Source organism: Penicillium manginii (genome assembly GCF_028828005.1).
Source record: "Penicillium manginii strain IBT 31320 chromosome Unknown utg000002l:1.0-5564898.0:1.0-5567710.0, whole genome shotgun sequence".
Classification (NCBI taxonomy): domain Eukaryota; kingdom Fungi; phylum Ascomycota; class Eurotiomycetes; order Eurotiales; family Aspergillaceae; genus Penicillium; species Penicillium manginii.
In genome coordinates, this window is record NW_026643103.1 from 4,639,772 (window position 1) to 4,665,374 (window position 25,603).

At 51.3% G+C, this 25,603-nt stretch overlaps 9 protein-coding genes across 9 annotated transcripts; 4 read left to right on the plus strand and 5 right to left on the minus strand.

Moving 5' to 3' along the window:
- Positions 1-388: 388 nt before the first annotated feature.
- On the plus strand, positions 389-2,522 carry N7533_003027 (putative CorA family metal ion transporter; the record flags this gene model as incomplete). The annotated part of the gene is made up of 5 exons (XM_057099677.1): positions 389-1,400; positions 1,442-2,142; positions 2,201-2,253; positions 2,315-2,368; positions 2,426-2,522. The coding sequence occupies 5 exons, from the start codon at positions 389-391 to the stop codon at positions 2,520-2,522; spliced, it is 1,917 nt and encodes a 638-aa protein (XP_056964813.1).
- A 156-nt stretch (positions 2,523-2,678) lies between these two features.
- N7533_003028 (uncharacterized protein) lies at positions 2,679-3,659 on the minus strand (the record flags this gene model as incomplete). Its single annotated transcript, XM_057099678.1, has 1 exon — positions 2,679-3,659. One exon carries the CDS (start codon positions 3,657-3,659, stop codon positions 2,679-2,681), a length of 981 nt encoding a protein of 326 aa, XP_056964814.1.
- Positions 3,660-4,555: 896 nt separating this feature from the next.
- On the plus strand, positions 4,556-8,230 carry N7533_003029 (DEAD/DEAH box helicase; the record flags this gene model as incomplete). The annotated part of the gene is given in 3 exon segments (XM_057099679.1): positions 4,556-5,007; positions 5,040-7,491; positions 7,508-8,230. 3 exon segments carry the CDS (start codon positions 4,556-4,558, stop codon positions 8,228-8,230), a joined length of 3,627 nt encoding a protein of 1,208 aa, XP_056964815.1.
- Positions 8,231-8,727: 497 nt separating this feature from the next.
- N7533_003030 (uncharacterized protein) lies at positions 8,728-9,798 on the minus strand (the record flags this gene model as incomplete). The annotated part of the gene is made up of 3 exons (XM_057099680.1): positions 8,728-8,918; positions 8,986-9,408; positions 9,642-9,798. 3 exons carry the CDS (start codon positions 9,796-9,798, stop codon positions 8,728-8,730), a joined length of 771 nt encoding a protein of 256 aa, XP_056964816.1.
- A 544-nt stretch (positions 9,799-10,342) lies between these two features.
- N7533_003031 (putative GTP binding protein (GTPBP1)) lies at positions 10,343-12,393 on the minus strand (the record flags this gene model as incomplete). The annotated part of the gene is made up of 3 exons (XM_057099681.1): positions 10,343-10,674; positions 10,750-12,274; positions 12,337-12,393. 3 exons carry the CDS (start codon positions 12,391-12,393, stop codon positions 10,343-10,345), a joined length of 1,914 nt encoding a protein of 637 aa, XP_056964817.1.
- A 666-nt stretch (positions 12,394-13,059) lies between these two features.
- N7533_003032 (U4/U6-U5 snRNP complex subunit LSM3) lies at positions 13,060-13,549 on the minus strand (the record flags this gene model as incomplete). Its single annotated transcript, XM_057099682.1, has 4 exons — positions 13,060-13,094; positions 13,155-13,209; positions 13,271-13,363; positions 13,430-13,549. 4 exons carry the CDS (start codon positions 13,547-13,549, stop codon positions 13,060-13,062), a joined length of 303 nt encoding a protein of 100 aa, XP_056964818.1.
- Positions 13,550-14,341: 792 nt separating this feature from the next.
- N7533_003033 (uncharacterized protein) lies at positions 14,342-16,375 on the plus strand (the record flags this gene model as incomplete). The annotated part of the gene is made up of 1 exon (XM_057099683.1): positions 14,342-16,375. The coding sequence occupies one exon, from the start codon at positions 14,342-14,344 to the stop codon at positions 16,373-16,375; it is 2,034 nt and encodes a 677-aa protein (XP_056964819.1).
- A 501-nt stretch (positions 16,376-16,876) lies between these two features.
- N7533_003034 (PIG-L family deacetylase) lies at positions 16,877-17,868 on the minus strand (the record flags this gene model as incomplete). Its single annotated transcript, XM_057099684.1, has 2 exons — positions 16,877-17,547; positions 17,628-17,868. 2 exons carry the CDS (start codon positions 17,866-17,868, stop codon positions 16,877-16,879), a joined length of 912 nt encoding a protein of 303 aa, XP_056964820.1.
- Positions 17,869-22,868: 5,000 nt separating this feature from the next.
- Positions 22,869-24,503, plus strand: N7533_003035 (alpha-arrestin; the record flags this gene model as incomplete). The annotated part of the gene is made up of 1 exon (XM_057099685.1): positions 22,869-24,503. The coding sequence occupies one exon, from the start codon at positions 22,869-22,871 to the stop codon at positions 24,501-24,503; it is 1,635 nt and encodes a 544-aa protein (XP_056964821.1).
- Positions 24,504-25,603: the final 1,100 nt, after the last annotated feature.

The window sequence follows — 25,603 nt, forward strand, 5'->3', positions numbered from 1 at the left end:
TCCGGACCAACAGGGCGTAGCGGCGGGTGCCCTGTGCGGTGTCGGACTCGGCACCTTCTGTTCTCCCCTAACGTTATGCCATTTCCAATTTCTTTCATCTCATCTCTTTTCCTTCCATTATTTCCAAAGAAAACTCTACCAATTCAATTGGGTCCACGGGTTATTTTCTTTTGATGGCCATACAGGGTTTGCTCTTTGATCATAGCGCGTGGCCGATTAACTCTCAACGTCATTTCCCCGCAGGCATGCCGATGATCCCCTTTGTCACGATTGTTGCGTCTCCGTGAAGACCACTTTCGCCATCATTTCTTACTCCTTGGGGCCGATGAAGAGACACTATTTCACAAGCGAAACAGGGCGCCCAAGGCCCGCTTAAGCACCTATCGCCATGAGCGTTCACGCCTTCGACTATGCCCAGCAACCCCCAACCCGTAATGAGCCCCTTCATACGATAGATATCGAAGCCGGACATCGATCGCCCTCTCCTCAGACATCCCCTACTACTCGAAGAGAAGGATCTATCGCGGAATCGTTCGCTCCGGCGGCCAGGGTCAACACCTCCGAAACAAACAAGAGGCGAGCCCGAAGGGCGAATACTGCACGATCATATCATCCCGAAGGCTTCGCATCAGACCCAACCTGGCAACCGGGAACAGAACCGGGTATTGACCCGACAAAACCACTCCCCGCTTACAGCTCGGAATGGTACTCCAATCTACCTGCAGACCTGCAGCGGCAGTGCGAGATCACGGTCGTTGACTTCTCGCAGAATGAGATGAGACAGTACGAACTCGATAACGAGACTCTTGGGCCATTCCTCGCACGCGAAAAGGAATCCTGGGTCCAATGCCGTTGGATCAATGTGAACGGGCTCAGCTGGGATGTAATTCAAATGCTGGGCAATCACAAGGGGCTGCATCGTCTGGCGATTGAAGATCTGGTTCATACGACCAATCGAACCAAGGCTGATTGGTACTCGGACCATGCCTTCGTTGTCTTGACTTTACAAAAACTTGTCAAGTTGCAGGACGAGAGTAGCGACTCGGACTCGGAAGATGAAGGGCCGAGTGGATGGGACAAGAGGAGGAAGAGCTCTGTCTCAAGTGACAAGAGCTCTGTCACAATGAGGCGACCAACCAAGAGACATCTTATATGGGACGCGTTAAAGGATCTTTTCCGCTCCAAACGTCCCTCAAGCCGGCATGGCAAAGAAAAAGCGCCTATTGGGTCAAGTGTCCGCCCTGGCCTGGGGTACGAGATTCTAAATTCGCATCTCAGTTCGGCGATGTGGCGGATGGATCAAGGGCTACAGCTCGAAGTCTCCAACGTTATCGTGGCGGACCGAACGAGGACCGAATCGAATTTATGGAACGCCATGCTTCACTTGCTGCCAAAGGACTGTGCGTCACGTTAGAGCAAGTCTCTGTGTTCCTTCACGCAGATAACACAGTGACTTCCTTCTTTGAGACGAGTGCCGATGATATTGAAGCCCCGATTGTTCGACGTCTTAGCTCACCCGAAACGATTCTCCGCCAGTCCTGTGACGCTAGCATGCTTCTCCAAGCAATCTTGGACGCGGTGATTGACCTTGCCATCCCGGTCACCATGGCCTATCAAGACGCCATTGGAGACTTGGAGCTGGAGGTCTTGACAGACCCGAATATTGACCAGTCAAAGAGTCTATATATCTTGACTTCTGAAATTGCTGTTCTTCGTAACTCAATGCAGCCATTGATGGCTGTTATGAATGCTCTTCGTGACCACCGATCGGCTCCTGTGGCAACGCCCGGCCTTGGAATACTGCGCGGCGGTCCATTCAGCCCGACTGGAGCAGTCACTCCAATTGACCCTTCTGATCCGAGTCTGCGTCCCCCACAAATCGGAACCCCGCATATTGGAACTATTACTCCCAACCTCAAGAGTCTTGGAGGCACGACTATCACTATTAGTCCCATGTGCCATACATATCTTGGAGATGCCTTGGATCATTGTATCACTATAGTTGAAGGATACGATCAGATGAGGCGCGCCGCTGACAACATGATCGATCTTATCTTTAACACAATTGGTGCCTATCAAAACGAAAGTATGAAGCAACTGAGTCTGGTCACCTGTTTGTACTTACCAATGACCTTTTTGACGGTATGTCAAGCCCACCCTCGAACTCTTTCAAGGTGCAGTTGGCTAACCTAACGTTTAGGGATATTTTGGAATGAATTTCGATGACTTTCAGGGCATCAAAAACAGTGACTCGTGAGTTTTGGACTCGAGCGTGAAGACGATTGCTTGAAGTGCTGACTAATTGGCCTCCTAGCTTTTTTTGGAAGATTGCAATCCCTTTCATTTTCGTCACGACCCTACTATTGATGTAAGTCCTACCATGGGCATGCTTCGTTATTCCTAAATGCTAACAAGCTCTTCTTAGGCGTGACAAAATCCAGCGCTATGCCGTCATGCTCGCACAGAGGCGACTCATCGTCAGCTCTCGGCAACAGAGACGAGAGAGAAAGAAGAAGAACTAGCAGTAGCCAAACTCCTACGACGTATACAGAAGTTGTCTCAGGGAGTGGGAATAATTCGTTGTTTTGTACATTTGCCTCTTTGTCGGCCCATCATGAGGCCTTGTATCTATGTATAGTACACGTATATTATTATACAAGGGCTTGCCTATTCATCAATCAAATATTCTTGCGTCGAAAAGCCATATAAGACTTCCAAGGAAGTCTCCAATCCGACCGAAGAAGCTCAGGCTGGAAGACGTCGAAATCGTGCTGCTGCAACCGATCAAGCCACAACCGTGTAGACACCGCTGGCATGAAGATGCCAAAAGCACGATTCACCTCATCAAGCGGCGATTCCTTGGAGCCACCCGCGAGATCCACAGAATCATACTCATGACCCTCTTCTCCTTCATGCTCAAAGTCATGCCCGACATCCTCTCCGGCCCGAAGGTTATTCAGCATCTGCTCCACCGTAATCAAATGATCGCTCGCCCGCGTCGCGACGGCGAAAACGGCATCGCGCAGACCCTCCGCCTCCGCACCTCGTCGCAGAACATCTTCCTCTTTCACCCCCGCTTGCGCCATGATATCCAACGGCAACATAACGGCTCCTTGTTTCCCACCGGAATTCAACCCAACCCCACCCGTACTCCCGGTGGGCGATTGACTCGGCGGCGGCGGGAACGCAACAAGCGGCAATCCGCGCAGCACGGCCGCAATTCCAACAGCTTTCCCGATATGCGAGGCGACATGGTCCGCCGTGACGGAGGCCATGGGCATCGCGGCCAGAGTCAAATACATGAGCGTCGAGTAAGTGTTTTCGGCGTAGGATTCCAGCGCGGCGATATTCGGGTACGGGTCGTTGGTGAGGGTCTGTTCGCGCGCATTGATGAGACGGGTCAGCCAGCCCTTCGTGATTCTTGCGCGGCCGTTCGTGCGCTGGTTTAGGTCTGAAATGGCCGATGCGAGTAGGATGGCGACGGGTTCTTTTGGTGGGGCGCCGGCGAGGATTTTGGATACGGCGTCGCGCCAGAATTGTAGGCGCATTAGGCCGATTGTTGCTGAGGAGGTGGTGTCTGGGATTAGGGAGAGGGAGACGTTTAATGCGCGCAGGGCGATATAGAAGGTTCGGGCTTCGGATGGCACGAATGTGCTCATTGTGTAGGAGGGTCGGTCATATTTTCTGGATAGGTTGGAGTGTTAGTGTTGTTTCCAAGGGTTTCTTGTGATTGCGCAGTTTCAGAAGTGAAGTGGAATCGTAAATTCCAAGACGAGTAGGTGGGCATACGAGAGGAGAGCAACACAATACTTGTGTGCGCCGGTGACTTCTTCAGCGGTGATGGGCGAGGCGACTGCCCGAGACTGACTAAATAGCCTCTTTTGAGAACATTGAGAGCGTAATAAGCATTGCCATGGTATATAAGCCCGGCATGGCCGTGTGGCCTGCTTCAAGAAGGACATGAGGGAGGTGTGGGAGAGAAGCAAAGTTGAGGAGGATGATAAAGATAAAGTAGTAATGCGCAGTCCAGCATTGGTCCAGTCGTCCAGACCGCCCTGGCCAATCACCTGGGCAGCTTGAAGAGCTTCAACGACGATACCATTCTGGACTCTTTACTAGTATAAGGTAGAATATATATGATTCCTAGCTCTGACGAAACATGAGAGAGATAATCAGAATGATGAGATTTGTGTAGGATAGAAGGCTAGCTGAGTCCATCAAGGAACTGATTAACTAACTAGATATAGATACGTGAACTGACTAAGCCTTTGAACTGAGGCCTTTGTCTACTCCATTAGTACTTAAGTTATTTATTAATGCCAGTAGTAACCTTGGAATACTAGTAACTGATTCCGGATAAATTAAAGAAATCAATAAATAAGTCAATCCTCGTTTTCATTGTGGAATATCTTCAAGTTGGTAGACTTTTCTTTTCCTTTAATTACTGACGTCGGTCCGCGGGTTTCGCGCTCTTGCGGCGCGTCTCCCCAACTTTCGCCTCACTTCAAGTTCTTCTTTCCATGGCGTTCATGCCACCATCCCTTCTACCATCACCATGAGCGGTGACCTCGATCAACCGCCTCTCAAGAAACAGCGCTTCTTCTCCGAAGATCCGTCTGCGCCGCAAGCTTCATCGTCCCCGACCCGCGACGCGTCTTTCCCTCGTCACTGCCCCTGCATCGAGAATTCTGACCCCGAGCACAACGACCAGCAACGTGTCCCCGAAACACCGACTCGTGATCGCCTGAATCATTCTGGTCAGGAAACAGCGATACCCATAGATCCCCCGATCAATATAGAGGCATCCGAGGCCAGCCCAACACCGGATCGAACCATCAAAGCAACCTCGGAGTCGGTGGCACCGTCTCCCATCATCATCAAAGGCTTTGACGTCGATTTGTTCACCAGCATTATCGGCGAACAACTACCCTACGAGTCAATAAAAGCCATTCAGACCGCCGCATCGAGCAATGTCGAGCGAGCCGTCAACATCTACTTCGATGGATCGTGGAAGAAACCCGCGAAATCATCCTCTACAGCCAACGGTCGTTTGAAATCGACGACAATCCGAGCAACCCTCCCCTGCAACCAAATTCTGCCGGCGACTCCTCTGGATCGTCCTCTTCAGCCAAAGGCAATAATATCTACGATCCCTCTCCCGTTCTGCGCAAACAACCCGCGACAAGATATATTGGTGCCTTTGGAGTAGGTGGATGGGCAACAAGGAGTGGCCTGGCACTGTTGAAGCATGGTGATCCGGTCAATATCGAACGTGCAAGATCACAGCCGGTGACAAAGCGGGCTCGTAATGGGAAAATGATCGTCAATCAAAAGGGCGACGTTCTGACTCGTTTCACGAATACTCAAGGGCAAGAAATCGGTAGACTGCCCCATGAGACTGCGGAGTGGGTTTCAACCCTTTTAGATCAAAAAATATGCCAGTTCGAGGCTGTATGTGTATACATGCCGGACAGAGTGCGCGTCAATGATACGGTCTACCTCCAGCTTCGTTGTTTCTTACGCAAAGAAGCCTTTCAGCGTGGTCCTTTTGCTGACACCAGTGACGACAACCGCGCCGTGAGCATGTTCGAGGAGAAGGAAAGCACCGAGGAGAAAAGCCTTCGACTTCGACAAGTTGCTCTTGTTAAGCTTTTCCACGAGATCAATCTTCAGCCGACTTCGATCAACCCGACAACCGAAAAGCATAAAAGAGAGGGACTTCTTCAGGCCGCCGAAATGGCAGAGAAGTATGACGGGGTCAAGAAGGAGAAATCGAAGACCAGTAAAGATGACGATGAATCTTCTTCCGAGGACGACACTCAAGAATTGGAGGAAGATCAACTGGACAGTCTCTATCGCAAGGCCCAGTCTTTTGACTTTAATATGCCCGAGGCTGAGCCAGGCCCGGACTTCGTTCTCGACCTTCGCAAGTATCAGAAGCAAGCGCTTCATTGGATGTTATCCAAGGAAAAGGACAAGCAACAAGGTCGTGAACGCTCGATGCACCCCCTATGGGAAGAATATATCTGGCCAACCAAGGACGTGGATGACAAAGACCTCCCAGCGGCTGAAGGCATTGACCACTTTTATGTGAATCCCTACTCGGGCGATTTGAGCGTGGATTTCCCCGCGCAAGAACAACGTTGTCTCGGTGGGGTTCTAGCCGATGAAATGGGCCTAGGAAAAACTATTGAGATGCTCAGTTTGGTCCACACCAATAAGACCGAACCTCGTACTGAGACGTCGAATGGAATATCCTCTGTCAATGACCTGGCAAGGGTTCCAAATTCATCCACCGCCGTGGTCCCTGCACCTTATACAACATTGGTGGTTGCTCCCACGTCATTGCTCGCTCAGTGGGAAAGCGAAGCGCTCAAAGCCTCCACTCCTGGAACAATGCGTGTTCTTATGTACTACGGATCGGAGAAGGCAGTAAATCTTCGAGACATTTGTTGCGAGGCAAAACATGCCTCTGCTCCTCACGTTATTGTCACCAGTTACGGTGTTGTGTTGTCTGAATTCCGTCAACTTGGTTTACAATCATCGATGGCTGCCGGTGCCCACAATGGGTTATTCTCGGTTGAATTTTTCCGTGTAATTCTGGATGAAGCGCATCTGATTAAAAATCGACGTTCAAAATCTGCTCGAGCATGCTATGAGCTCAAATCACTCCATCGGTGGGTCCTTACTGGCACCCCCATTGTCAATCGCCTGGAGGATTTATTCAGTTTGGTCCGATTTTTGAAAGTCGAGCCGTGGAGCAACTTCTCCTTCTGGAAAACCTTCATCACGGTACCATTCGAATCTAAAGAGTATGTTCGTGCCTTGAATGTGGTACAGAGTGTGTTAGAACCTCTTGTTCTCCGGCGAACCAAGAGCATGAAAACGCCTGACGGTGAGCCGTTGGTGCCTTTACCTCGACGTGTAATCAACATCGAGGAAGTAGAGCTCTCACAACAGGAACGAGAGATCTACGACTGTATTTATACCCGTGCCAGGCGCACCTACAACGAGAATGTCGCGGCCGGCACCCTCATGTCATCTTACTCAACAATCTTTGCCCAGATTCTTCGCCTTCGACAGACCTGCTGCCACCCAATTCTGACTCGCAAGAAAGAAATTGTCGCCGACGAGGAAACTCTAGCAGCCGCACTCGAAGCGACCAGTGAGCTGAAAGACGACATGGACCTTCAAGAGCTAATCAATCAATTCTCGACCTCGACTGAAAACGCCGAATCCGAGACCGCGGAAGCTGAGGATAGATCCATGAAGAAGTTCACAGCACACGCACTCCGACAGATACAGACCGATTCCAGTGGCGAGTGTCCAATCTGCTGTGAGGATGAGATGATAGAGCCGGCCGTCACTGCCTGCTGGCATAGTGCTTGTAAGAAGTGTCTTGAAGACTTTCTCCGGCACCAAATGAATAAGGGAGAGCAGGCACGTTGTTTCTCATGCCGTGTTCCGGTCGACGCCAAAGACATCTTCGAAGTAGTCAAGCATCCAGCCATACCTATGGAAAAACTCCCCCTTTGACGAAGACCTGCCCGCCATTACTGAGCTTGCTCCTCGCATATCACTACGACGTATCAACCCGCTCTCTCCCTCCGCGCACACGTCGGCCAAAATCCACGCCCTGATCAGCCACCTTGGCCGAATTCCTCCCAATACAAAATCCATCGTGGTTTCCCAGTTCACATCCTTCCTGGATCTTATCGGTGACCAGCTCTCTCGTGTCGGGGTATCACACCTTCGTCTTGACGGCTCGATGCCCCAGAAAGCCCGCGCTGCTGTCTTGGCAGAGTTCACCAAAACTGACACATATGTTGACGAGATCGTCGATACCGAAGATGACAGCCCTAGAAAGAAAAAGGCATCAGCTTCCAAACCTCAACCCTCCTCACCGCCGGCGACCGTCCTCCTCCTTTCCCTCAAGGCTGGTGGTGTCGGACTCAACCTCACGGTTGCGAGTAATGTCTTCATGATGGATCCATGGTGGAGTTTCGCCATCGAAGCGCAAGCCATCGATCGTGTCCACCGAATGGGACAAACACGAGATGTCGCTGTGACACGATTTGTGGTCAAAGATTCTATCGAGGGCCGCATACTCAGTGTACAAGAGCGCAAGATGAATATCGCCGGCACACTTGGCTTACGTGTTGGCGGTGACGACGCCGACGATGATAAAAAGAAAGACAAACTCGCCGATCTAAAGTTGCTCTTCGAGTAACCATGCCTCGAGTTGAAAGTGGTGTTTTCCATATTGGTTGGGCTTTTGAGACGAGATACCCAGGTCTGGCGTCATGTGGGAAAAAGAAAATCGGGTCTTTGCTTGCACAATCTGTTGCTATCATGTATATTTTGAAGTAGCATTGATTGTCCTTTCTAATTTATATCCTCAAAAGAAATAGATCAAGACTTTTCTTCCTTTCTTCCTTCTTCGGGTGCTACTAGTAGCTGCTAACTAGTAACTAGTAATTATTACTGGGTCTACTAGCGGTAACTAGAACAATCCAGTACATAACCTTACCAGTAATCAGAACAAAGGATTGGAAGTACAGATATGCACAAATGAAATCCATTCGATAGTAATACATCCTTAGAATCCAAATCCAAATCCAAGATATCGACACAAGCAGGCGAGAGGGGAATAACGAAATGGCTATCAACCAACAACACGATAAGCGCCGTCAAAAGCTATCAAGTAGAGTATACTACTCAACCTCGTCAAGAAGAGGACGAAGACTTGCTCCCATGTCGCGGGTGGGCAACCTTCTTCAAGCCTTCCTTCACCTTGGCCAAGGTGCTATGCTTGCCATTGCCATTGCCATCGCCACTACCACTGGAGGCTTTACTCGGGCTCTTGGCGGACGTATCGCTCTTTGCAGAGCTAGAGCTGGCCGGAGACTCGGACTCGACTGCACACCACGTTAGAACCAGTCAGGCTCAACAATAAGAATGGCTCATATAAGATGTTTTGCTTACCGGGCTTGGTCTCCTTGGCGGCAGGCTTCTTTCCTTTGGCCTCGTCCTCGAATTCCGAGGCCGGGGTTGGTGCAGGACCTTGAGGTCCCTCCAGTGCTTCCTTGCTCACGCCCTGCTTGGCTGACCCTGAGGAATTGGAATTACCACTGCCGCTGCCACTGCCTCCTGCTGCCGCGGCGTTTTCGGTGGGTTGGAGTTTGTCTGTATTATCTGTACTGCGCTGCTCTGTTGCCAGAGACTGGGTCTGTGCATTGCTGGTAGGAGTTTCGGTGGGCTTGGGAAGAGTGACAGCTGTGGTGCTATTGAGATCTGGTGCTGCGGTGCCCGTGGCGTCTGTCTTGGCATCCAGTGTTTGCGACTTATAGTCTAGCGTAGGCTCCTGGGCAATTGGGTCGATCTCTGTGAAGGGAGCTGAGGGTTGCTCTGGCGAAGCAAATGTTAGTTGGAAGTCCTTGTTTGACAGGTGTGTATGCTTGGTGTGCAGGCTAGCCGGTTCTATAGATCCAAGGGCAGCGGAGGTAGTTGGGAAACGCCGAGTAATGGATACGAATTTGTACCGCTAGGCAATTTCCACAAGGACAGGATATTGGGAAATTGAGATATAGCTTGAAATATGGAGGGCCAAAGCAAGAGAGGACCAGTTGGATGTCACTTACCATCACGATTTCCCGCGTCATAGGGGTCATTGGCAGCACCTTTGCCTTGCACGCCTGAGATGGGCTCTTCGCCGTGCTGCTGGGTCGACTGGCTGTCATTACCCTCGCCCCATATAGCGGTCGAGGCCGCGTGGACGACCTTGGTGACAGTTTCCATTCTCGTTGGTGTTGGTGATATGACGGTGATATGACGGTGCTATAAACGGCTCGTGGCGTGGAGGATCGGTAATTGGAGCGTTACACAGAAGAGGGAATTGATGTTAGAGTAGTGAAATCGATTGAGGTCGATTCCGGGGAAGATGGAAGTTAAAATAGGGATTGGATGGGAGACGGGGGAAGAGGCAGACCCAAGGAACTTAATCAGGTCAATACGTCAGGTATAGCTGTCTCCGCCGTGAATGGATCGCAAGCTCTTAAGGGGACCCATGTTGTTAGCTACGTCAGTGGAGACTGGAGGACAGCTGGCGACAGCAATCTCGTGTAGCATTGGCTCAGGCGCATCTGCGTGGGCTGCCACTAGTCTTTTGATTAAATCGCAATACGAAAGATCGTTGCTGATCTCCATGTCATCATATGATGTCATGTCACGTGTACACTATATAACATACTGTAGTACTTCATGTGGGGGTGTGCAATTTAAAAGATGGATAAGTGGCTGGATTATAATTCTGAGATAAAGTAGCACATTGCAGCTTACTGCTTTATTTAGTCACTTCACTCTTTTGTATTGGCTCCGGCTGGGTGGCGGTGCTCTTATCTTCACCGTTCCTTGGGCTGAGGGGCTGTTCGGGATCATACCCAATACTCTTCACAATGCCAAGTCCTTTGGTTTTCCCTTCACGGAATAACACTCGGTCGCCCGGCGCAAGGAACTCGGGACGCTGCATGAAACGAAATGCAACAAGGGCCCGGTCTCCGGTTCGAATGAAGGGGCGGTCAATGTCAATCACTGAACAGGTTTGGCTGACCGCTCCAACGTGCAGCATGGCCTGGTACTTAGGTTTAATGGTGGTGGCGTGTGACAAAATTAGCACTGAATAGATAGCCGGAGTTAGTCAGGTTTACAATGGTGGATGGATAGATCATAGCAATGGAAAGGAAATCTTACCTTCTGCGGTAAATTCACGGTAAACTTTGGGAGCATCCTCCGATTTCTTTAGAACAACCATTCCTTTACGCACTTCCTTTCGACGCACACGCTTAAGAGCAAATGATCCAGACTGCCCCGCAAAGCAAGCGTTCACTTGTATTCGCTTGCGCTCAATAGTCTTGATCGTAGTGGTGGTGAACTGACCCAGCGAGTCGGGACCAACCACCACCTGGTCACCCGCATGAATCACCCCGGATTTGACGACACCAGAGACGACTGTTCCCACGTGCGGTACGGAGAAAGTATCATTAATGAGGAATTCAAATGGACCATCCGGGTTGTAATTGCCCCGATGAGGGAGAATGTTCAGGAACGTTCGGACCAGGTCCAGATTCTCGCCAGTAACATTCGATACTTGGAAAATGGGACATATACGCTGACTGACGAATTGATGTGCGGTGTTAATGGTCTCTTCCATGTCCTTAACAAAGATTGGGATCTTCCGCGCGCCAGGCGACTTGAGAATCTTTGCGAGCTGGGACAGAGTCTCCTGTAGAATCTGTGGCGGGCAAATGTCGATTTTGGTGACAATCACCATAACGGGAACATTGAGAGCCAGCGCAATGCCCAGGTGTTCACGACTCATGCCAATCAAGCCATTGTTGGCAGCAACCATTAGTAGACAGTAGTTGGGGCTGCTGCTGAGCATACCGAAGACGGTAGTGCGAAGGTATCTCTCGTGGCCAGCCAAGTCGGAGAAAGAGATCACCTTAGCCGAGCGCTTTCCAATTTCTTCCCAAGAAAGCTTTCGACCTTGCGAGTTGCTAACAATTTCACCCCGGCTGTCAAACCCCATAATCTCCAATCCTACGGAGCTGGTCCGGCCGCTCTCGATTTCATGCTTGTGGCGAAATAGGTTGACTCGAGCACGACCTCGACCGTCATCGAGACTACCTTTGACAAGAACTCCGAGCATGGTACTCTTACCGGCGTCAACATTGCCAACCACAGCGATACGAATCTCTCCCATCTCCTCGATATTGGTTGCGTCCTGGCGGATGAGGACCTTGCCCCAAGCCCCCTTGACACGTTCGCTCCTCACTGGAGATTCTTCGGGTCCGCCAACATTGCAGGTAAGAAGTATTCGACAGTGCGCGGGGATGGTTTCCGCCGCCTCGCGCAGGCGCTGAAGTGCAGTCTCCCACTGGGGGAGGTCGAAGTCCATTGAATCGCCGCCATCTTCAAGGCCGAGGTCGAAGAGAGTCTCTCCCTGGCCCTCATCGACGCGAGTTTGTATCGCACTAGCCAAAAGTTGTATACTTTCTTCGGTGGCGTCTCCGGTTCCAAGGAGGAGTTCCTTGAGCTTGACGGCGCGCGGGGTATCGGTCAAGCCAAGCTGGTCCAAGATCTCCAGTTCGGCATGGTCTTCGAAGTCGCGCGACACACTGGCGGTACCGGTAGAATAGCCGCTATCGCTCGGAGCGACAATCGCGGAACGGTGAGCTTGCTGCTTTTCGGCATACTCGGCGAACTCGCTGAGAGCCTGTGAAATCATGTGAGTAAGGGTCGCCCGTATTACAATGCTGGAAAAGGCATAGATCGTACAATCTCGCCTCGTTTCCGTTCCTCTGGGTTTAAGGCTCTAGAGCCCTTTGTAGTCATATTTGTGGTAACAGTTATGGTGGTGAGTGTTTCAAACGTCGAATGACGGTAGATCGGTTTGATTGAGATTGGGGGGGATCGGTGACGTTGCGGTCGGATGGGGGTGGATCGCCGAGAGCTCAGGCGTATTCAGACGTGTATTCGGGGGATCATCGCTCGGATCTATTCAGAGTGAATTAAAATTGAGTTGGATTGGAAGCTGGTTGGAGAAGAAGAACGAAGGAAAGGAAAGGAATTCAGTTGGGGTAGGGGCCAGCTTTATCGCGCCGAGTCATCCATTCCTCTCGCCCGCAATTCCTTTGGCTTCCCCCCAGTTGGGATGGCTCTTGTTTGAGTCATCACTCCAGCCTCCACAGTCAGCTGTGCCGCTAGCTACGGATGACTCGATCATCCTCAAGTTTGGAAACAAATCGAATTGAGAAGCACAGATGTGACACATAAACAGTGGGGAGGGGGGCTACAGAAAGCCCAGCCTTGCGGCTCTGCTGAGGGTCTGCTACGTGCTTGGGGCTCTCTACATCCAACCGTCAAATAAGAAGGGAAATTTCATGGGCACGTATCTATACGACTAGATTGTATGCGGATGGTATCTCGTTTTTGGTTCCTGCAAATAGTCTCGCCAGACGCCTTTTCCTCTATCAATTCGTTGTCGACGGGCTTGCTTGTTTAAGCCTGAGGGGAGATCAAAACGACGGAATCACCTGGGAATGGGTTAGTGATTGAGGGGGAAGGGACCAAGTAGGTGGCTGATCCTGACTCACCTCGGACGAACAACATTTCTTCTTGCTTCTTGATTGTCTGTACATCCCCACGGACCTCGAGTTAGCGTTGCTGGTACTTCGCATATTGTAGGTAGAAGATAGGTAGGTCGGCGTACCCTTGTGGTTTCCTCTTCATTATCGTCTTCCTCCACCACGTAAATGGTCTCTTCCACATCGCCAAGAACTAAGTTGCAGTGGCTGTCATATGCCTAAGGAAGTCATTGCGGTCAGTCATCACGTTGGCAGGTTTTCGTCTGGGATCAATTTGAACTCACGTGGAGGCGGCCCTTGAGCTCGCGGTCACCGCGCAGCTTCACGAAAACAATCTCATCGAGAGAAAGACGAACGAGATCGAGGGGCTCAGAAGGGGCACCTGCATCTTCGTTGTCGGCCATGTTGGAATTGCGAGCTGAAGAGTAAAGTTGGAGTCGAGGGGTACAGAGCTGGGCGGGACAGATTCGATCCCGAGCTTATTGCCAAGACCAGATTACTGAATTGGGATTAGTCTGGTGACTGCTGAGTCAGCGGCCATTTACCCCAGACTTTTGAACTTTCGACACCTCGACACCTCGACACCTTACCCCATGGTAAGTCCTTAATGACACTCCAGGTACTCCACTGGTGGTCTGTTTGGGTGGGGTGGGCCATTGAGGTCTGAGAGTAAAGTCAGCCACGCAGCTAAACGACTAGACCGGGGTCTACAAAGGTCACTGCTACCTTAGCCATGCAGGTCTCGCCCGCATCTGATCGCGTAGTACAATGCAGCAGGGCAAGTACCTAGTACCCCTCGTACTTTCCATTCACCCCCATGTCTGCAGACCGGGGTCGATGCGTCGATGCGTCGATGCGCGCCCCCTCTTCTTTATTTCCCCTTCTGCTGGCCTCTTCTCCTCGACCTTCTCCTCCTCTTTCATTCCATTCGGATTTTATCCCCCCCCATGAAAAGAATTGTTTCTAGCGGTGAGAGCCTGTCCTCGGCCTGGCTTAGCCGCCCACGATGGAGCTCTATAGAGTCAGCTATACTCTACACAGTTCAAAGACCCTCGGTCCTCCGTCACCCTAGGCACGCGCGACACATTTCCTCGCAAGGTGCTTTCAGAGCTCAGCATTGGGGGCCGGCAACAATACCAAAACATCCTCATTATAACCATGAGGTCAGGTATGTCGATAGCACGCCCACGCCGACTATGACCCCCCAAGCGTCCACCAACGGCGCACTGGCGGTACCCCGAATGGATGACGAAGGAGGGCATAGATCCCCAGTCTGCTCTTCTCCACAAGAAGAGGCAGAATATGCGGCAAATTTTTATCGCGTTGTTGAGGAAGGACAACCAGACTGTTTGATGACAGCAATGACAGACCCACGGTCGGCGGGGCTGGTTGGGTCACTACCCCAGACAACCTTCTTCGAGGCGCTCCACCGACTCTCCCCGACCCATTTTGTGGAGCCCTTCCGCGACCTCCACCACCCCTTACATTCTTGGACGATCCTGCTCTCAGGCCTCAAGCAACTAGAATCGCATTTCGATGACTTTACCGCCAATTTGCTCACAATTGTCGGCTATCGAGCCGCCGTGCAGCCCTTGCAACTGGCAGAGTACACCCATCTCTTAGACTGTGCTCGGTCAATGGGGAATGCACCTTTTGCAGTCGAGATCTGGGAGTCAATGGAGAGGCGGGAAGTCGCCCCGGATACAGCATGCTACAACCACTACATGGAGGCCCTAGTCTGGGACCACTGCTACACGGGAAAGGAAGCATACAATCTCCGTATCACTCCGCACTCTTATCGTAAACGTCGCAAGGGGACAGTTGGCTGGCAAGGTTTTACCACCGGAAATCCCAAGAGCGTTCGCCACGCTGTTCTGAAAATCTATAATACCATGCTAGAACAAGGAATCTTGCCGGATGAGCGCACCTATATCAACATTCTGATTGCAGGTGCGCGAGTCGGTCACAACAAAGGGATGCGTGAGATTCTCAAAACGGTGTGGAACATCGACATGTCCGCAATGAGAGCCGAAGAAGACTCGTCAAAGCTACCCCCTCTCACCCCGTACGACCCATGGTCGGCACTGCATCCGACTGAAAATCTTCTTTTTGCGATCGCCCACGCCTTTGGCACCAACAACGACATCCCTAGTGCGATACGGCTGATACAACATATCTCATCTACCTACAATGTTCCCATCACAGAGAGAGTGTGGACGGAGCTCCTCCAGCGAGCATATGTCTTGTGCAGAGCGGGAATGACAGACAATGACTCCGAAAAGGCCAAATTTGCAGGCACGGTTGGGCGCGTACCTATGGACCTGGTTCAGTCTATATTCGGTGTCCTAACCTCCGCACCATACAACTTCCTTCCGAGTCTTCAGGCATGTCGATATATGTTGAACATCAGCATGCACAACGGAAACTATGAAGAAAGCAAGATGGTCCTTCGAGGCGCCTACAGGGTCCTACAGGAGACGAGGAAAAAGCAAGCCGACGCCCGAAAGGCCGTCTTAAGACTTCTGATACCACTGATGGAAGCTGCCGAAGAACGAGCGGCGATTGGTCATCCCGTTGACGAGGACGAGTTTTTCGCGTGTCCTATACTCGCCGACGCCGTCCACGCCTACGATCTGCTCCAATTAGAAGAATTCCAAAAGGCTTATCAACTCAAACGTTGCTGCTGGGCAGTGTTAAAGGCCAAGGGCTGGAATGACATCTCGGACTACGAATGGCGAACGCAGGAGGTACCTAAGATTATGGAAGAGTGGCACGATTTTCTGCCAGAGATGAAAGATGTCTATATGGGCAAAGATAGCGGAGTGCTCTTGATACATGGTCGCACAAATCTACAATCGCGCAACTGGTTACTCGACCCGAGGAAGGTACCGGTACGACGACTAGCCAACAAGAAGAAGCTGTTTGCCCAGGCGGAGACACCCCGCCTATCGGAGAGTAGGATCTGGCGGATTGTTCGCGCGCGGTATCCCTCTTGCAATAGACAGTCGGAGCGTCTCAAGAGGCTCTTCTGGTTCCAGGCGTCCCTATCTCCCGAGTTGATTGAAACTGTCCAGGAGCTTCGCTCTACTTGGACTGAGTATCCCGATGACTCGCCCTGGGGAAAGAAGAACCGGCCTGGCGCCGGTTTCTATGGTCGTCTTGCAGCATTAGGTATGCTGAAGACTGAAAAACGGGGCATTTACTTTCGCAGTGAAGGGAGCTTGGTGTGAGCATTCCTCTGTTTTCGTGGCCTGGTGCCTCTGTTATACTAGCGTTGATACCCTGTCTGTTCCAGCCAACGAAAGAAGATTGGTTCGAAGTGTAAATCACAAAATAACACCTGAAAATCTACACCAAGTTCCATTCATGTCTTCCGCGGCGGGCTTTATTCATTAAATTTTGACTTATATTTGACGTCTAGTCACTCAAGTACTAGTAACAAAGCATTTTGTACAAATCTTCCAGGATCCCACCTGTGGAAGAGGGTCGCCGTCTTCTTCAAAGGCTTGTTCAAGAATAATCGGGAAATATTGATATCAAAGGGATGCAGAGGATGGGAAACAGAGGACAATCTCGCGAGAGCCGACGTCCTCGTACTGCGCCTTGAAACCTTGATCCCAGAGCATCATTCAAACACGTGGCTGAGAAAGCCCGTCAAATATATGTGCAGGTATAAGGCACAACACAGTCACGACAGACAGCCCGCAGCAAAGGACCACAAGCAATCCAAGCTAGACCTTCTCACGCTTCAAGTCGTTAACAGTCATATATCGACCGATGGTAATCCAGCCCCAGCGGAACCAAACCATCTGACTCTTATGGCCCTTCACCATAGCCGACTGCGCCGTCATCCACTCCTGAATAGAACTCACAAAGAGCAGTCGCTTCGGTCCCACCGCCGAACCATTCTTCTTCGACCCAAAGGAAGAGAAAATATTGCTCAGCGCGCCCTGAACCATCGTCACCGGCGCATCGAGCACACCAGCATATTTGCGAATCATCGGAAGCGAAGTGAGCGTATAAAGCGTCACGGGCGACGCAAAACCTTCCTTATCCTTCATCAGGGTCTGGATGAAATGCACCGCGCCGTGGTAGAGCGAGCGGTGGTTGGGGTGGTTGCTGACGCCGTGACGGTCGAAGGTGAGGAGGACGTCGATGGTGGCTGTGGGCGCTTTCTTGGGATTTTTCTTCGTTGTGCCGTTTAGTGTCGCTGCTAGGTCGGGCGAGAATGCTGAGGCGAGGAGGGAGGTTACATCGTCTTCGGCCCAGCTTGCGCTCATGCTATCCGGGAATCGGGCCGGGTCGTCGACGACAAAGACGTCTGCGGGATCGCGGACGCCGAGTTGAAGGGCAGATTTCTTGAGTTCTTCTTTGCGGATGTCGCCGAGGCCGTCTGCGTCGCCTGTGAGAGGAGGTTCAAGGTCAGTCTTTATTCCCTGAGTGCGCGGATGTTGAGGATTTGTGGAGAGGAGTGGTCCATACCGGTGCTGAAGCACAGGATCTTCAGGTGGTTTCCCAGCTCTGGCTTGGTGAGGGCCAACACCGCCGGCGCAAAAAACATGGCCTCGTCATCGGGATGCGCGATGAGGAGACAGATCCGCTTGTTTTGTAGTCGTGGGAAGGACCGCATGAATGGGGAGGAGCTTGTGGATGAGAGGGTCCAGAAAAGGAAGACTGCGGCAATGGCCACTACAATTGCGGGCCAATTGAAGGAGGGTGCCATGTCGATTTGCGGCGTGAAGAAGCGGGGAGTGGAACTGGTCGATGGTCGAGTGTGCTGATCCCTTCTGTCTCTTGATCTGGATTGAGGTTATGCTCTCAACTTCGTGTCCGGGGGTGACGTGACGATTGTTGAGGCCTGGCAAAGGCAATGCAACCGTATATGGGAGGAGAGGATCGCGGAGGTGTGGATTAAGACCTGCAGAAAGTCAAGAGCTTTGATAGTGGAGAATGCGCAGCGGACATCCCTCCCCCTCGGTGGGCTCGATTTGAACAAAGCTCGACAGCGGGGCGAGAGCTCTAATTGCTGAGGTGCCGGTTAGGTCAGTTGAAGGGTTAGTAGGACAGACGACATCGAGCCCATGGCTTGATGCTGGATCTAGCGGCAAATCACTCCATTCAGGAAAGAGAACACGGTGGCAGAACTGGTCCGGAATAGGGGGGAACACAACTCTGGCGTCCATCACGCTGGCGATCCCCCGGAATAGGTCACGTGTCAGGGGTTCATGCAAACCTGGGAATCAAAGCGATGGTCGATTTTAGCTTCCACTTGGATATCCGATAGGAGCGGATCTGCATGCGAGAGCTTCTCCGTTGTTGCCTTCTTCCTAAAGATTGGCTTGTGGCCGCCAACCTTGGCAACTCCCTTTGATAACGAGCGGGGCTGCCGTCCCTGACCTTCCCTGAAGGTCACTCTGATAGGATTATAGGATTCCATGATAAGGTCTGCACGCCGAGCAGGCGGCTCACATCAATCTGCACAGTTTGACCGCAACTGTTTCGAAGAAACGTCGACCTCAAGTTGAGTTGACTTATGCAACGTCAGTCGTTGCTAGTAGTAACAGATGTGATGCTAGATTTGGGGTCATATTAGTACTACCAAGTACTGCTGTCATTTCCACTGGACATACTCCAACTTGAAGGTTGGTGTACAGGTACTTCGAGTCTGCTTCTATACCTCTACATCCCTAGATAATAGCCAAAGTAGAAACTTGAACAGAAATTGACTTAAAGCTCTGACCCCTTGGACCTTGAATCTTGTAATCTTATCAATCATCGCTGTCCAAGTGCCACCAGGAAAACTCAGTACCTAGTAGGGAGCACTACTAGTAGTACTTGTTTACATAAATAGTAACCGCTGGCATCCAAAACACTAGATGTATCGGGATGATCCATCTCAGCTGCAAAATTCCCACACACCAGGTCTAGACTCCATGAGGGAATTAAAACGCAGCAACTACCAGCAACACTCTACAGTATGGAGTAGAGATCTACTATTTTACATCTAGTGTAATAAAAAAAAAGAGAGAATCTTGGATATAAAACAGCCTGAAACCTTAAAAGGCAAAGAATATTCCGCCCACTAGTCATCGGATCCCCACCGACGACCGGTAACTCGTAACTTCTCCAATTCGGCCCGGTCTTTGACTCCAAGTACTCCGTACCTAGATCCTTTTGCGACTTTCCCGACGGGCACGACATACCGGGGACCCGCCTGACGGAGTTCCCTTGGTTCAACTTCAAGGTGCCCACTGGCAGGTGGATGGGCGGTCAACACCCACCCGCGTATAGTGGGTATAGAACTACAAGATCAAGGGCCGGGGGCAGAGGGCAAGGAGGCAAGGGAATAAACTTGCAGGAGAGAAATATATTAGATATCAGTATATGGAGACACCTGGCTGATGTACGGAGTACAGAAGTACAGTTGGAGCAATTGAAAGAATTTGGATACCATTTTCTTTGACCACCTGACCATAGAAAAGGCGGATTAACCACTGGCATTGAGTCAGAGCATCACGTTGCGCCGGGCCGAATCGAGAGGCTTTGATGGTGGGGAGGGCAGAAAATTTCTGCGGGACCGCTTGAGCGGGGCGGGAGTTTTCCGTCGCAAAACAATGGTGCCATCGGCCATTAAGCAGATTTAAAAAGGAGTACGGAGTATGGAGTACGCTTAGTAGTACCTAGGTATTAGTGTGAGGGCTAAGGCCAAGGCTAGAACCAAACCTGAGGCTGAGGCAAAGACCAAAGAAACAGCGCAATTCGGGGCATGGATGAGACAAATGGCGTGTTTGGATGAGTCGGTGTGTAGTAATCGTCTCGAAGGATGATGGAAACGGGGAATGAGAAAAGCAATAAGGCGCAACCAGTGATGCCAAAGTACGAATGAAGGACCTTGGACAAAAATCATAGCCAACAAGGCCCTCACGCACTTGCTCCTCATCTCCTCCTGCCCTTCCTCCTCGGAGATGGGGCCCGAGATCGTCCCGAAAGAGGAAGTTGGCTGGAAGGCGCCGACCATTTTGATCGTCACGGCATACCATGGCATGTGATTGGTCAGAGTCTCCGATGGATCTTTGCGGTGATTCACACTACCCGACGCATTCGAGACTCCGTGCTCAGATGATGGGATATGAGATGATGTGATACTGGTGGTTCTCTGGCGGCCTCCTTTAACCGGCTACTCGACGCGGTGGTGGTGGGTGGTGGGGACTAGATTGGATGGGGATCGACAAGCGGCCTTGAAAGGCGTAGGCCAAGGAGGGGGCCACGCGGGCGACGCCGCCAATCGATGTGGAATTCTAACTCGAAGGGCATCTCTAGACAAGCTTGGGGGGTGGCCATGGCGTGATCGGAGTTGCTTGTACAGCACAAAAACCATGCAATAGTCACAGCATCGTGTCATTATCACCGGAATTTCACACTGGAATCCGATGGCGCGGGTTTCCGAGGGGAAACCAGACATGTTAACGCCTGAGCTCGGACTCTCGGGCTCGGACTCTCGCTTTCTTCAGGGCTGGATATCATGCAGGGATGTGTTTGAGCATGGACGGTGAGCGTTGCTGCAAGTCAGAAAGGCACCTAATACACATACATGTTGGCCCATGCGCGGCGGACAGGATGTGGTGTCAAGATCAAGGTCAAGGATCATCGAGGGATACTGTTAGGTAATTAGTGCGGGCAGGCGAATTGATGATTCGCCCAAGGTGCCTGGGGCCAAGCGGATTGACAGCTGCGGGCTAGGCCATGGTGATCTCGATCTTGAAGCTTTTGAGATCCATTTTCTAAACCCCTCTGTTATTACATTCTGATGCTTGTACCACCACCGCTGTTGCTTCCCACTTGTGATTGCGCATGGCTTTCCCATGTGAATCCCATGCAAGCGAGAACTCTGCGCCCCGCAAATTGCGCCATGCGGGGTGAATAGATCGGTGAGGCTAACCTCGAATTGGGCAATCGGCTGGACGAAGCCGCAAAAAGAAAAAAATTCGAAGAAGTGGGTCTGTCCAGGGTCTGTTCTTTTTTTTTTCTTTCATTTTTTCTTTCTTTTGCCTCGCGGTTTCTTCCCCAAAAGCGGTCAACGGGAACGATCTGCCACTAACTGAAAGCCGCTGAAATGTATTGTCAGATGTCGGTATTGGACATTGCTTCAAGGGTACTCGTGTAAAATACTCTTTTCTTTCACCAGGTAGTTCCTCACTATGTACTCCGTATAGAGTTGGTTCTTCTGCTCCTTGTTCTTGCTGATGGGCCACGTGATATAGGCAGCTGACCGAACAACACATACCTTGGAGCTGTACAAGTCCCATCTAACTAATGCCTAACCTGTAGCCTGAGGCTTAGGTGTCCTGGCGCCTTCTTTTAACGCCTTTCGACCTATTTTCAGCCTGTTTGTCTCGGCACCGGTCGCCGCTCAACACGGCCGTGTAAGGTGGCACCCGTAGACGGTAGTTCAGCTGTATTTTGTCAACAACTCAGGCCATCGCCTACCGGCACCGGGATCCGGGGGGAGGGGGATTAGGAACGGGGGAACCCTATGCTCAGGTGATCGGACATCGCTCCGTGGCTTGCTAATCATCCGGGGTTGCGATGCAGCACTGCAGCAGCCGCAGCTCTCTCTCCCCTCTCAAAGCCGATTAGGAATACCAATACCCCGCCGAGAGGCACATGCGCTGGGCCGAGTACAGACGATCCCAACCCCGAACAACCGGGGAGCGTAGCCGATTGTGAGTCATTGTCAATCCTAGCGCACGGTCGCAACTATAGGGTGCAACCAAACCCAAGTTCAGTCCAGGGCGGGGGATGGCATCAGCTGGCCTCGTTAGATTGCCTAGATGAGGGCTAGCTTTTTCTGATCGCAAGATGATGCCCACATCCTGAGATGTGGGGTATCGACCAACCGTGTTGCTCCAAAATTGTAGTCAGGTGATCCCTGGTCGGCTTATTGAGTCGAGATGCTTCGATAGGGATGGGGTGGTGGTAGTGGATTCGGCACCGAACCGAATCACCGAGAAGGGCGGTAATTAGGAGGTGAGATGACAAGGACTGGTGAGATGAAATTGGGTGCTTCGTCGTGCAAGAGCTCATGTTGTCAGTAGGGGAGTACTCTGTAGACTGCTGCTCTGTAGGGTAGGTACTGCCATTCAAGTCAGTAGAAGGCGTCTAAAGTATAAAATACGGTAACCAGACGGTCATAACGGCGTCCTGTCCGGTACAGACCCACCAGATGACGATGTTCTTTGCCCCACCAGTCTCTTTTCATTCATTTTTTTCAATTCTTTTTTCCGCTTTGAATATTTTAAATATTTAAATAATAATTTTATTACTATTTTTTCGGTGGCCAGACCTCAATGCAGCGAATGACACGCCGGTACCTGACCGGCCGCATGGTCGAACCAAGTGGGAACTAGAAAATTTATCAAAAATTTCTCGAGCTTTTCCACGGATTCGGTGGATTTTAGACTCAGCGCACATGATCTTGCTCGGAATTCAAAAGCAAGACCTTCCGCCATGTCGTGACTCTTTTTGGTTCTTCTGTCATTCAATTACTTTCTCCATATTATGTTGCTGGTTTCTACTTTTGCTCCTCCACTCGACCACCACCGCACTGCTTCCTAAGGCAATCACTCTTATATCAACCGCTTTCATCTCAACTTCCACATCAACCCCCCCCCCACTATTTCTATACTACAATCATCTCTCCCAAATACCTAGGTATCAACCACCATGCCGGGCCGACTGATCCCCAACTTTGTTCGGGGCTCTGGCTCCCTGCACTCCTCGGTCTCTTCGACTCCAATTCACTCCAATGCCTCCTCCACTACCTCCGTCAATGAAATCATCACCCATGCCACCGGCCCTAAGAAGCCTTTCTCCGGTCATGGCACCCCAGAACGTGCTCGCTCTCCTGAACGTCGCCTGTCCTTCTCCATGGACCACCTCATCCACCCTCACCGTGATCATAGCAAGGATAAGCGCAAGAATCTCGCTCGCGCTGGGCGATCCAAGGAGCGTCTCAACCGTGAGGAGCTCGCCCTGCCCCCAGTCAAGCTCGATGTCCTCGTGGAATCCCCTCCGCTTGTTTGCTACGGCAATCCCTCCACCTCGACCGGTGCCTTGTTCTCTGGCCGTCTGCGTGTGAATGTCACTGAGCTGGCCGGCGAGGTCATTCTCAACCACTTCGACGTCCGTCTAGTTTCCAAGACCACCACCAAGAAGCCCGTCTCCAGCCATTGCCCCAACTGCCAGACCCGCACCGAAGAACTCTCCCGTTGGAACTTCCTCACAGAATCTCTCCACCTCAAGCACGGCCAACACGACTTCCCTTTCAGCTACCTTTTCCCCGGTCATCTTCCGGCCACTTGCAATGGCGCCCTTGGACAAGTGGAGTACTTCCTGCTGGCACAGGCCCAGAGCATTGTGGGTGAAGAGTTCACCCTGAAGATGCCTCTAAATCTACGCCGTGCTCTACTTCCTGGCAACGACAAGTCCTCGATCCGCATCTTCCCTCCGACCAACCTGACTGGCCGCATCGTTCTGCCCTCCGTTGTTCACCCTATCGGCAACTTCCCTGTCGAGATGACCCTGAGTGGTGTCGTAGACAAGGGCGATGAAACACAGACTCGCTGGCGTCTGCGCAAGATGATGTGGCGCATTGAGGAACATCAGAAAATTGTCTCCACTGCTTGCCAGAAGCACTCCCACAAGATTGGTGGTGAGGGCAAGGGTGTCCTCCACCAAGAGACCCGCATCATTGGCCACAACGAGGAGAAGAGCGGCTGGAAGACCGATTTCGATACTGCTGGCGGTGAAATCTCCATGCAATTCGATGCCAACATCAACCCAACCACGAACCCCGTTTGCGATATGGAGGCCCCTGCTGGTCTCGAGGTCAAGCACAACTTGGTCATTGAGCTGATCGTTGCCGAGGAGTTCTGCCTGAACCGCAACACCCGACTTATCACCCCAACTGGCGCAGCTCGTGTGCTGCGTATGCAATTTAACCTCAACGTCACTGAGCGCAGTGGTCTTGGTATCAGCTGGGACGAGGAAATGCCTCCCGTTTATGAGGATGTTCCCGCCAGCCCTCCTGCTTACCCCAAGCCCGACGACGCTCGCAGCGTTATGGAGGACTATATTGGCTCCCCACTCCCACTGCCCGATTACGAGGATTTGGAGCGCATGGAATCCCTGCGCTTGGATAGTGACTCAACTCACTCCTCCAACCAATCCATTCCTTCTATTCACGGCCGCAGGGGCTTCACTGCTGACGACCTGTTGACTGAACAAACACCACCTCCCTCCGAGCCTGTCTCTCGGGTCGCCTCTCGCGCCCCGTCGATCGATTCCACTCGCCATTAAACCATTACAACACCGCCTTTTTCTTATCTCTTTTCTATTTTTCCCCCTTCACTTCTACGTCACGACGTCACGATCTCAACGACACAAAAAAGATTCCCCAAATACAGTCTACTATTCTCCTTGTCTCAACCCATTTACGATAATCCTCTTTTCGAGGACGATTCATGAACCTCTTTCATTTTCATCGGTTACTCGGTCCAGCGGCGTTGATGATTTCCTTCAACGGAAAAGACAAAAATGGCCTCTCTAGGCAAAAAAGAAACAACTGGCTCTTTGCATGATCCTCTTCTTTCGGAGGGGCGATTATTCGATCCACCTTTTTGCATTATACCCAAAGTGATAATAATTGTTTCCTTTCTTCCACAAACATCACATTCTTCTTTTGTTAGACACGTTGCCATCCATAGTGGATTGGTTTTCATTTTATCTTTAACTCTAATAATGACGAGCTTCTCTACTCAATCTATCCAATCCAGTGACCAAATATGTCCCGCATGAACACCTGTTTTCGTAAATACCTAAATACAGTCCTAGCCACGACGCCCAAAAAAGAAACCCACACACATCTCCTTAAACGTGCCCCTCAGACACCCCGAGCCAACAGGGGCAGCCCCACTACCAAGCTACTACAGATGCTACGTAAACAGAATCCTGGCGATCGCCATATTCTGCGGCTAGATAATTAGGCGGTGGTCTGATCACAGACACGGTCTGTGCCCGCCTATTTTGCCCGGGATTACTTGACAAACTCGGAGCCTGTGGACGCTGGTTCAAACGGCATGTCTTCCCGGGCTAGCCCATCCCTGAACGGAGTTTGACTAGCGGCCTGCCTTTTTGTCTTTGTCATAGTCTTACTTCATTCTGCTAGAGCGTTGAGGGGGATACTTGATGAGTGGACAAGAAGGGACGACATCGGTGTCCGCGGCCACCGTATAACACATGATCTTATTGATGTTCCTTTGGGCTTGCGCAATCCCCCTTTCCCCAGATTCCCCCCCCCAGATTGAATCATATGATGTCTGCAGAATTGTTTCCAAATCAATTCAGAAGGTGGATGCGAGCACCGAGTTCCAGCAATGTCGGAATAATTTACTGAAGTG